Below are 12,604 nucleotides of genomic sequence, written 5' to 3'. Positions count from 1 at the left end.
AAACCCAAAATGACACCTCAATTCTGACACCTTTTGAAGATCAGATTTCTTTTCTAACATTTAAACTTAGAACACATTATAGTGTATAGTGTACACCCTTTGACTTTATGAATACACAAAAATGACAGCTTAATGATTTTTAGATTTTGTGCATTTATTTAAAGACTGCATAGGCCTACCATTTTGACGCTTGTGTTACCTTACTTCTTTGGCAATATTAAAGGTTTTTATGAAATATTATTTCTATTTTTCAGCACATACAGTCAGAGTTATAGAACATATTAATAGTGCAACAAATAAGGTGATTATGTTTTATTTATTTTAATCAGGTTTGTTAAAAGTATGCTTGAATGATGATGAATGCGCTAACATGTATTTGCTATATCAATGAAAATATTTGAAAAACCTGTTAAAATCAAGTAATGATGCAATCCTTTAAATCTTACCTTTGAGTGCATCAGAATTAATTGGATGTAAAATTATTATCATGTGACATTTTACTTAACGTGACAGAAAAAGACAGTGACACCAATGACACAATGAATCACCAATGACCCACATATGACCAAATATCATTATTCTTCAACCATAATTAAGTAGATGAGACTAAATTGTTACATTTGGCATACAATCTAAATGAATAGCTTCAATAGAAGTTTATCTATAAATGGGAGTCACTGGTGTCACTGGGGTTCTCCCATAAGAAAAGAGACACCAGTGACAGCAACACCAGTTTTCATGAAAAATACCACATCTTGTCAATCATGGTATATAGGCCATAAGGTGAAGCCGTTTTCGTTTAACCCCGTTCCCATAATAGGGCACTAAATTATTTTCATCCCAATAAAAACACCTATTTGTATTAAACGCGAAAATAAAAGTTCTCCATGAGTAATCCTGCAGTTTATTTTTTATTAGTGTTTAAAGTCGGCAATAGTTCTTTCCTCGCGTAATCATATTTTTATCAGGAGTGATGAGGCAATCATCACGTGCTTCCCGCTAGACCAATAAGGTGGCCGCTTTTTGGAACGACATGTAAACATGAATCCAAGATGTCTGCGCCCTTGTCGTCAATATCGAGTAGCGAAGACGAAGAAATTACAGCCAGACCTCCTTCAAAACTCCGTAATAAGTATTCTAAACAATGCTATATGCATCTCACGTCCATACATAAAGAAGAAACACAGGATTTTTCACGCACACGGTGGGATACTTTCAGAAACAGCGCCAAACGGTGGCTTGGCTTGCAGGGTGAGAGTCAGAGAATAGCAGAAACATACAAACATTGTCTAGAAATTGAATTTGACAATGTTCCCGAAGACGCTGGGTTTCACCCCACTTGCTACAGGCGTTTCATTGACAAAAAGCGCTTGGATGCGGCCGAGAAACGGGTCACACAGCATCCTGAAGCTCAAGATGCTCAGTCTGTGCCATCGGGTAGTAGTACCTCAACAATTGAATGTCCGACAAAGAAACTTCGATCCAGGACGGGCCTGCCAGTAGCTTGTGCAGGTCCTGTGCTTCCTGCCTTGTGCATAATTTGTAAGAAAACGGACAAGTACATTACGGTTGCAGGCAAACGCCAGAAGGACCATCTTTCACAGGCAGAAACGTTGTCAGCAGGTAGGTAAAAAGTACACACACACACATACACGTTTGAAGTTTTATGTCGTATGCTGGGAACCATGGCTAACTTTCAATTACATAGATTTGCATTATTTTGCATACAGCTACAGTCAGAACACTCAATATTGTTTAACTGTTATAACACAGTTTGTTACTCTATTTGTTAATCTTTGTTAATGTTAGTTAATAGAAATAGAGCTGTTCATTGTTTGTTCATGTTAGTTCACAGTGCATGAACTAATGTTAACAAGATTTTAATAAAGTATTAGTAAACGTTGAAATTAACATGAACAAATATTAATAAATGCTGTATATGTGCAGTTCATGATAACTAATGTATTAACTAATGTTAACTTACGAACCTTATTGTAAAGAGTTACCCACAGTTTTTACTTAATGTTTTAATTTACAAATTAATTTAATTATAGTCTGCTTTATTTACAGGCCAGTTACTGAAAGCTGCTGAGATGAAGGAAGACACTAGCATTCTTGTGCATATTCGAGACAAAGACTGTGTGTCTGTGGAGGTGCGATACCACAAGTCCTATTACAGACAGTACACCAGGTTCCTGACAAAGTCTACTGCAACAGTTACTGGGACCTCAGAAGAACAGTAAGTTATTATATTGTATTATCAAATAATAATGAATAATTCCCTCACTTTATTGCATATTTCTAAAGTAAAGCATTGACCACCTACTTAGACTGTATATTGCCATTTTGTCTGTAAACACAGTTTTGACTGCACAATCTCGGCACAGTAATTCAATATGATAAAATGTGTACTGGTTTGTGAAGGAAATTATATATTATATATAATTTATTTATTACCATGTATTTTCTTTCTGAAAAATAAATTTAAAAAACTTCTCAAATCGCTTGGTCAATTGCTTTCAATTTGCGACTATTTATACTATATTTAAAATGGAAGCAATTGTGAAATAGTTATGGCACATACAATATTTACTTTGCTGTTTTTAATGTGTTTTCTTTTCAGAAATGAGCCAACCTTCGATGCCAGCTACAAGATCTTCTGTGAGCGGATCATCCGCCATAGAATAATCGTAAACCAAGAGGTGCTGACAATGACGCAGCTAAGAAGAAACTTTTTAAATCTTGTGAAAAAACATGAAGATCTTGATGCTTCAAACTACAGGTAATTTAAATACCATGAGTTTCTTTTGCAGCTTTGTAAAAAACATTTGTGAAACATTTTATTTTTTCTCACAAAAATGTAATTCATAATAATGAAATCATAATTCTATTTTATGATGTGTAGAAGCTGATACACAGTGTATTTCAACTAAATAGTTTTCAGTGTGAATATATCTTTTTTTATATACTGTTGTGATTATCTGTCACTGTATCTTTGTTTCAGGCAGGATAAATTGAAGAGGAGGTTGACCCGTGATTTTCCCCAGCTGGTGTTTCACTGCCCCAACAAGCGCAACATCAGTGAGCTGGTTTTTGTTGAGACACTGTCTGCTGATAAGCTGATAGACAGGCTACCTCATCCATCAGGTACAGAAACAACCGAGTCAACTGAGGTAACTAGCCAAAGTGATGGTGAAAACACTGCAAGTACAAAAGCTGGTCCGCAAAGACCAGGTTCAATGGCCTCTATCAATACTACAGAGGACACAAGGACACTTTATAGTGCGGCATTGATATTAAAGATGCTTCTATGTGACTCTCCCGGTATGAAATGCCCGTGGCCACCAACGTCAGACGATTTAAATGTGAACGAAGCAAAATCTGTTGTACCACTCGAACTGTACAATCTGATTTCCTGGATTATCGGTGCAACTGAGGAACCAACACTGGCTCATTATGTAGATATTCCAGATGATTTGAACTTGAAAGTGATCTCTGTTTGTCAAGACATTGTGTATCTCGCATCTAAGGGCCGGAGGCAGACACCTAAATCATTGTGTCTTGGTCTAACTATTCGCCATTTAACAGGTTCATCACAAATTGTGTCACTTCTAAATAGACTAGGACATTCACACTTTAGTATACTAATGCACCAATACCTGTCTCAGATGTTAGGTACATGTATAAATGTCAGTTTGAGACATATTTTGTGTTGCTAAAATTAATATAAATAAAGATACAAGCAAAAACAACAGCATACAATTTTCGTTTTTTTTGTATTCACAATTGTATACATTTATGGATCGTGGCAAAAAACTGCAGGATATTTTGCGGAGAACTTTTAACATAAAGTCCAAAAGGGGGTTGTCAATGCAAAAATGATTTAAAAAAGTAGTGCTCAGGTGTGGGAACGAAAATCACTTTCTAGCCACTTTTTCCTAGTTCACCTTATGGCCTAATACTAACTAAATGAAGTTGTTTATGCCAAGTATTCTAGTTTATTTTTATTATTTTTTACAACTCCCTAACAGTAAAGTAGGTCATACCAGTGAGTTCAACTAAAGCTTCATATGAAACCATGAGATAAATGAGAAGATTTTGATACCTGAAAAGAGACCATGGGCCTCTCTTTATAGATATTCATGAATTTGGAAGAAGGAAGTTGAGTGATGTCATCATTTTAAAAACATTAGATTTTTGTTTAACGGTAACACCAGTGACACAACTCCAGGGGACCACTACTTTCAAATATTAAAAATCAAATATTGCCACATAGAAGGCTCAAGACGACGTAATTGGTCAAATAACATATTTTTTTATTTTAAAATGTGAAGAAATTGTAACCCTAAAGTGTTAAGTGTTAAGTGTTAACCCTAAAGTGACTTTCAAATCTTTCATTTGAAAGTCACGTGTCTAGTATCTGTAAAACTGCATTTTTCCATCTTAAAAATATATCTAAATTACGCCATATGCTCTCATTGACAAATGCGGAACAATTAGTTCATGCGTTCATGACCTCAAGGCTAGATTATTGTAATGCTCTACTGGGTGGTTGCCCTGCACGCTTAATAAACAAACTACAGCTGGTCCAAAACGCAGCAGCTCGAGTTCTTACCAGAACCAGGAAGTATGACCATATTAGCCCGGTTCTGTCAAAACTGCACTGGCTCCCTATTAAACATCGCATCAATTTTAAAATATTGCTGATTACTTACAAAGCACTAAATGGTTTAGCTCCGCAGTACTTGAGCGAGCTCTTAACGCATTATAGTCCGTCACGTCTATTGCGATCTCAAAATTCCGGCCAGTTACTAATACCTAGAATATCAAAATCGACTGCTGGCGGTTGATCCTTTTCCTATTTAGCACCAAAACTCTGGAACAGTCTTCCTACCATTGTCCGGGAAGCAGACACACTCTGTCATTTCAAAGCTAGACTAAAAACACATCTCTTTGACCTAGCATTCACATAATACATTATAGACTTCTATAATTTAATGTTAGGCTGCATATATTAAGTCAGCCGGAACCGGGAACACTTCCCATAACTCCTGATGTACTCGTTACATCATGAGAAGAATGGCATCTACGCTAATTTTAGTGTCTGTGTTTATCCCAAGGTTTTCCTGCAGCCTGCCGGATCCAGGCCGTATCCAGATCTGACGAAGGACCTTCGCCTGGACCGATGACAACGCAGTGCTGAAGTGCCAACTAGTCTCTCCCTATGGAGGATCCCTCTACCACTATACAGATAAGGCGTTGTCGGGAAAATTTGTTTCGCGTTCCTACCCCAAAGCAACAAAATAAAATAAAATTCTTTATCAAAATTTATAAGGAAAGACAAGTACTTTGTTTAGGCTTGGCTTGTAGGGAATTCCAAACCTGGAATTTGGTATTTTCAAATGCACATAACTATAGAACCCATTCTAAATGCGCATGTGAACGCCATCAGCGTTTCTCACAGGTTCGTGTTTAAAGTCTGTGTAGAGGGAATGGTGTCGTCTTAGCGGCCCCTAATTTAATAACAAATGATCGTTGCGACGGAAGCAAATCAATCAAAACTAACTTTAGATGGAAAATAACTTAACTCTGCTATAAAGCCAAAACAATCTCTGTTACCTTAAATTATACGCTTATCTCTGTGAAGCTGCTTTGAAACAATCTACGTTGTTAAAAGCGCTATATAAATGAAGATGACTTGACTTGACTACATGATGCAACACTTATTATAACGACAAGAGACTTGAGACTTGACTTGGACTCTAGCTCAGAGACTAAGACACTGTTATTTAAACAAGCTTTCAGTTGACTGGGTTTTATTTTGGGCTTTTTAAATGTTTAAATTTGTATTGATTGTATACTGTTTTATTATCGTGGTTGCACTTTGTAAAGCAGTTTGTGATTTTATCTGTGAAAAGTGCTAAAAATTAACTTTACTTACTTACTTACAATAACATAAATTGTAAAAAAAAAAAACACATATTGTATACTTGTATATTTTATATTATTGATCAATGTGTTAATGTGTTGTCTCATTGGCACAAATTAATTTAGAAGATTAAATAGAACTGTATTGATCCCAGATTGATTCCACTCCCGAAGCTTTGTTTGGTCACATGCTTTTTCTGCTCTGTGGTGATTTGTTAGATATGGTTGAGAAAACAAGTCTGAAGCTTCAGGTAATTAACAGTTTTTGGGCACAATTTGATGGAAGCCTCAAACGCTTCAGAAAGCCTTGGTTTCCCATCACTAATATTTTGCTGTGTGGCTTTACATCACATGTAAATGATGTGACATCACATACTCGTACAATGTGAGTAGGTAACCTTGCTGAAATTACAGTGTATTTCCGCCTTAACTTAGACGGCACCAGACAACGAAGAGAACCAAACAGGGAGAATAAATACTCAGAGGAACTAATGAGATAATTAACTAGTTATTATACTAGTGAACTAATCAGACACACTGGGAAACTCAGTCATGGGGGAAAAAACACAATGAAACATATTAACCCTGATATTCACACAGATTCCAGGCTGAGAAAACTATTATATTCATGTTACATTTTATATATAAATTGTGTCTGTGTGAAAAATGGCCTCCTTTTGGTGATATTCCCATTTGTAATAATAAAAAAAAAAACAGTATTTATTAGCTGTATAAAAAAAACAATAAGCAAGGCAAGTTTATTCATATAGCACACTTCATACACAATGGTAATTCAAAATGCTTTAGATAGAGAAGGAATTTAAATTGACATAAAATAATCACAACAGATGCATAAGGTAAAAATATAATGTATAAGAGATAAAAATATCAATAAAAGCAGAGAGTCCTGAATCACTAAATTCGGTGCGCCTCTGTCTGAATGGAAGAGTCAGAGAGCTTCAGATCGCGAGACACACTAGTAACAATTCCTGACTTCCTAGTGACTGTCGCCTCTGATGGCTTTCAGTAATCACCGTCTCACTTCCCAATCCTCTCAACTCTATCAACCAGACAGCCCTAACCAAAAATCAAAACAGCATAAGTAAAACCGTTATAAACCAATTAAACAATTATACATAAATAAGATAAAAAAAAAAAAAAAAAAAAAAAAAAAATTCTAAATGCAACTGGAAGCCAGTGCAAGGACCCGAGGACTGGTGTGATATGTTCATATTTTCTGGCGTTCTGTATGAGCTGCAACTGTCGTTGACATGTAGGTGCAACATTACTTATAGTCAACAGAATGTGTTAAAGGGACCATCAAAATAAAGTTGAACCAATTTTCTTTTTTTTATAGACATAAGCCTCATCTGGATATTCAGTTCAGACTGATGTCTGTTCAGAGTTGAGCTCTATGTGTGTTTGTTCGGTCTGAGTGCTGAGATTCTCTCTACAGACCAGCACACACTGGAGAGGCTCTGAAATCACTGTCAAACTCAACAAGCAGTGAGACATCACGTACCAAGAGTTTGGCCTGTGAAAGACGAGGAAACAGTAAACCAACACACATGGTAAATAGAGCACAACTAAGGTAAACATGGTAACAAGAAACAACGATGCGCCTGGTCTGTTGTCACTGACAGGTGTTCTGGCAGGAGTGGGCGGGGCTTTGCATGTGATTATGCCTGTGACAACCAATACACACACAGGTGCCAGAATTGAGCCAACAGCGAGATACAAACCATTACCACGAAATGCCAGCAATAATGCACACATTACAGGAAAAATAAGTATAATGATGGAGATTATGATATAACAGGGGGTTGAGAAAATCTGAGCAGAGATCAGTGGATATTTCAGTGTCAGAACCCCCTCCAGAGACACCAGCTGTTGCAGGTGAACGCCACACACTTTCAGACACAAATATCCAAGCATTATAATGAATGAGTCAAAGCCATAGACAAGATTTGAAGAAAGAAGCTTTGACACTATATATATATACAGGAGCAGTTGCAACAGGTCACAGAGGAGGAGGAGGATGATGAAGGCTGAGATCCGGCCTCTGGTCTTTCTCTGAAGATGCACAAAATAAAAAGCCCAAATCAGACACGGCACCCCCACACCCAGAGCAGTGATGAAGAAGATGGACAGTCTGATTTCTAAATCATTATAGCTTGGATAAGAAAGTATTTTGTCATGGTTATAGAAATCATTATGATCATAAGCTGCAGTAGAGTTGATGAAATCTCTGTCGTTGTCCTCCATGGTCTAAGTTTACTGCTGCACTTTGAGTTGCTGAAATAAAAGAAAAGAAAAAACCTTTTAAGGGGAGACACGGCAGGCAAAAACATTGTTTTTTTTCACTGGTCAATTTTAAGATGTGGTGAAAAAAAAGTCAGAAATACACATTTAGGTCTTTATTTTATTACACTTTGTCAATTTGCGTCTGTAGATTTCTCCTAAATTCAACAAAAGTTGGCGTTCTAAATCATCCCGCTGCTCCGCGATCGCGATCTGCACACTGTCATCACATGCACCGCTGGAAAGCTCTCTCTCTCCTGTACAATGCTGTCGGATCCAAATATGGTCATTTCTTTTTTATCAGCAACCAATCTAAAAAGTACAATGGGGCATTTAACTCTAAGGGCCCTATTTTAACGATCTGAAACGCAAGTAACTTTGTGGGCGGATCTCGGGTGCTGTTGCTATTATACCGGCGGGATAAATGACTCTTGCGCCCGACGCATATCTAAAATGGGTTGGTCTGAAGTAGCTTCATTATTCATAGGTGTGGTTTGGGCGTAACGTGAAATAAACCAATCAGAGCGACATCTCACATTCCCTTTAAGAGCAGGCGCGCTTGTTCCATGGCGGATTGCTATTATAACGGCGGATTTGCCAGACGCACGACAGGAGCGGTTCACAGCCGAGGAGACCGGCGTTCTCGTCAGGGACGTTGGGGATGGAGAAACACACCCAAATTAACTTCGGTTAAACAGGCGTATGATAATTTGGGTAAATGTGTAAGCTATGTATGCTTTTATAATAAACTGTCTATCTATCTATCTATCTATCTATCTATCTATCTATCTATCGATCGATCGTAATAATGTATGATTTGCAAAAATGATAACTGCTGCGTCTGTGTGTAGATGAGAGAATCAAAGTGTATGCGTGTTGTGCACACGCTACATTGATTATGGCCCTTAAAATAGCATATGAATAACATGCGCAACGCGCCACTGACTTTAAACTGTTTTTTTTCGGTCAGTGACGCAATTGTTTTCTAAACCTGTAAAATAGCATGAGGGAACGTTTGCGCCGGAACTCTTTGCGCTGAACCGCCCCGGGGAGCGCAAGTGTATTTCTTAGTTAACCGACGTGCGTCTGTGGAGGGAAAAGTCCGCTTTGCGCGGGTGCAAAATATGAATGATACATGTGCAGATACATGATACAGTGTACAAAGTCAATTGCGCTGGGTGCAAGATAGGGCCCTAAAAGCGAAATCTCATTGGCTGATGTCAATTTCTGGCAACGTGATTCATTCAGATGCGTCACGTGACGTGCTCTGACATTTCCAGTGTGTGTTTTTGACTGGGGTTCTGTTCAGTTGAAGGCCATAAATGCTATGTTATATAAGTTTTGATGTGTTTTAGGTGGTTTGTGTTGTTGATTGCTAATGATTTGATAAGATTTTTTTGTCTGTTAATAGTTGTTTCCACTAAAAAAGTATGAATTTTTACAATACAAATCTTTAAAGGCCGTTTTCTCAAAATGGGTTTTTTCTCATACTCTGAGTCAGAAATCTCCACTTCAGCAGCACTTACATAAACCAAACTTTCCAGTTGTATTCCTATCTATATTCGTAAGGTTTTTACAGAGGGGTTTGTTCATATATCGTTCAGATTCTGATTTATACAACATTTTATGCCTAAAAATGGGGCGTTTTGACTGTTGACAGTCTTTTCTGATTAATGGAGTGATAAAAAGAGATATCCAAAATCCCCTCTGTAAAAACCTTTGACTCTAATATGTCAACAAAATGAAACAATAATTTTGAATCTGGCTTTATCCAATGTTCAGATTTCTCTTCTGGAAATATATGTAAATTTGTGCATTTTTAATTAGATAATACCTAATTTGCATATTTAAACAAAAATATTCTAAAAACTTGTAATACAAAAGATATTTGTCTTAATGTCAGTAATCAACTTTCATGCTGATATCTATTAGTTAGAAACTAGCCCGACTGACTTCTGTTAATCAGCTAAGCGGGCACAGTTATAAGCTGACAATCTCAAAAATACTAAACGTTTACAGATTACAGCTACTAGTTTGAGTCTTGGTCTAGAAAAAAAAAAAAAAAAAAAAACACAACAAAACCTGTTACTGACAAAAATAGTTGTGGTGTGGGAAATTAAACCTGAGACACTTTCAGTTTCTCTTCTTTCTTTTTTTTCTATAGCTCACATGCATCGTTCAAAACTGAAGTCACAAACTCTCTGCAGAACAAACTGAATCATTTTTCATTGCTTTCACACAAAATGCATTCAATGACAATGACCACATTTTCTCAAATTTATCTGCAAAACACTATTTGTGCATATGTGTGTGTGTATATATATATATATATATATATATATATATATATATATATATATATATATATATATATATTATGCAAACACTGCTTTCAAAACTGATAAAAGCACATTCAAATCAGAATGATGGCAAACTTTGCACATTTCTGCAGGAATTATTATAAAATATCAGAATAATATTTATAATGAAATAAAATAATATTTATTACAAACAAAACTAATTGCAATTTCAGCTGAAAGTCTGTCCAGGTAGTTTCTCTTTTTTTGTCAGTCATCTTTTAGTAAAACAGGATGGCTTCAGGATGATTTTGTTTCACATGCATGAACATGGATCAAGGAAAACACATGAGGAAAGAAGACAGAGGGAAAACCTTCACAGTTCTGTACATCCATCCATCTATTCCACACATCATGTAACTCTCCGTGTTTTTAGGGGTTTTAGGTCAGTTATGAATGACAAAGTGTGTTTGTTGGGTCACAACTTTTGCCAGTGTTATGGAAGAATGAGTTGATTTGAGGCATTTTTGAATTATTTTGTCAGTTTTAGAGCATTTTGAATGTGAAATGAACCGCTGTGTGAAGCTTAAAGTTGGTTCGGGGAACCGTGTGAAGAGTTTTGAAAAAGTGACCTAAGCATTGAGAAATGTGTAACGATTGTAAAAACAACTGTAATTGTATCTGCATTTTTATCACAGTTATTTAATATCAATTAACAGGGTCAAACTATTGTGGAATATTTGGATATATTCATTTATTTTTCAACTAAATGAGCATATACGGTTTGTATTTCCCAGCTGCATGTTTCTGTACAGTTTTCTGCTTGTTGCCCTGTTTCTGGTATTACAGTTTTTGTTTTGTTTTGTTATTTGCAATAACTACCCATTTCTCAGTAGGTCACATAAAAAAAATCACACATTTATCCCTACCAACATTCGGTTACACTTTATTTTGATGGTCCCCTTTAGACAACCCAGGTTTCAGCATGGCACATCAGTTAAATTCACATTTAAAAAACACCAAAACTACCAAAACACTTCATTCAGGACTCAAATCTAGTCAATCTTCCATAACACTAGCAAAGTTTGTCATCCAACAAACACACTTTGTCACTTATAAAACAATGAAATAAAAACACTAACAACAGGTAGCGTTTGTCACGTACGGGCTGCAGTAATAAAACCATAGTTGTAACAACAGATAGTTAGTAGATTGTGTTCACTGAATCGCTGGCTGTCTGAGTGGTGTCCGTGTAATAATATAGAATTCATAGACAATTGGAAAAGTTTTTGGGGCAAACCTGACCTGTTGAAAAGAGATGGTATTCATCCCTCCTGGGATGGTGCTGCTCTTCTATCTAGTAATATGGCTCATAGTCTTAGAGCTCAAACATGACAAATTGGGCACCAGGTCAGGAAGCAGACAGACTGGCTAAACCAACCGTCTGCTAGCGGCCTCGCGTCAGCCAGGTCAGATAAATCCCATCACATAGAGCCTCTTTCACCTAGCTATCATCATATAGAGACTGTGTCTGTTCCCCGAATTTGGAAATCCAAAAAATGTTTAAACCTATCTAAGGTTAAAAATTTTATTGATGTTCAACAAATAAAAAACAGCTATAATACAGATGAGCAAATGCTAAAGCTTGGGTTGCTGAATATTCGATCGCTTACTTCAAAAGCACTCATTGTTAATGATATGATTTCAGATAATAACCTAGATGTGCTGTGTTTGACAGAAACCTGGCTAAAACCAAGCGATTACATTACTTTAAATGAGTCCACCCCGCAAGATTACTGTTATAAACATGAACCTCGTCTTAAACGCAAAGGGGGTGGTGTTGCTGTAATTTATAGTAATAGTTTCAAAACCACTAAGAAATCAAGTTTCGAATATAATTCTTTTGAAGTGTTAGTGCTTAATGTAAAAATATATAGTGTAAACGATAAATCACATTTGAGATTTGTGCTGGCTACTGTATACAGGCCACCAGGGCACCATACAGACTTTATCAAAGAATTTGCGGACTTTCTATCAGAGTTAGTATTGGCTGCAGATAAAGTACTAATTGTTGGTGA

At 36.5% G+C, this 12,604-nt stretch overlaps 1 protein-coding gene across 1 annotated transcript; it reads left to right on the top strand.

Moving 5' to 3' along the window:
- The first annotated feature begins 774 nt into the window (after nucleotides 1-774).
- On the top strand, nucleotides 775-5,840 carry LOC311301956 (uncharacterized protein). Its single transcript, XM_084427403.1, has 4 exons — nucleotides 775-1,623; nucleotides 2,071-2,239; nucleotides 2,624-2,782; nucleotides 3,005-5,840. Exons 1-4 carry the CDS (start codon nucleotides 1,053-1,055, stop codon nucleotides 3,717-3,719), a joined length of 1,614 nt encoding a protein of 537 aa, XP_084283529.1. The 5' UTR covers nucleotides 775-1,052; the 3' UTR covers nucleotides 3,720-5,840.
- The last annotated feature ends 6,764 nt before the right edge of the window (nucleotides 5,841-12,604 follow it).

Source organism: Rutilus rutilus, assembly GCF_951802725.1.
Source record: "Rutilus rutilus genome assembly, chromosome: 13".
Classification (NCBI taxonomy): Eukaryota; Metazoa; Chordata; class Actinopteri; order Cypriniformes; family Leuciscidae; genus Rutilus; species Rutilus rutilus.
The sequence above is the reverse complement of the archived record's forward strand: the minus strand, read 5'-3'. Positions and strand labels throughout refer to the sequence as shown.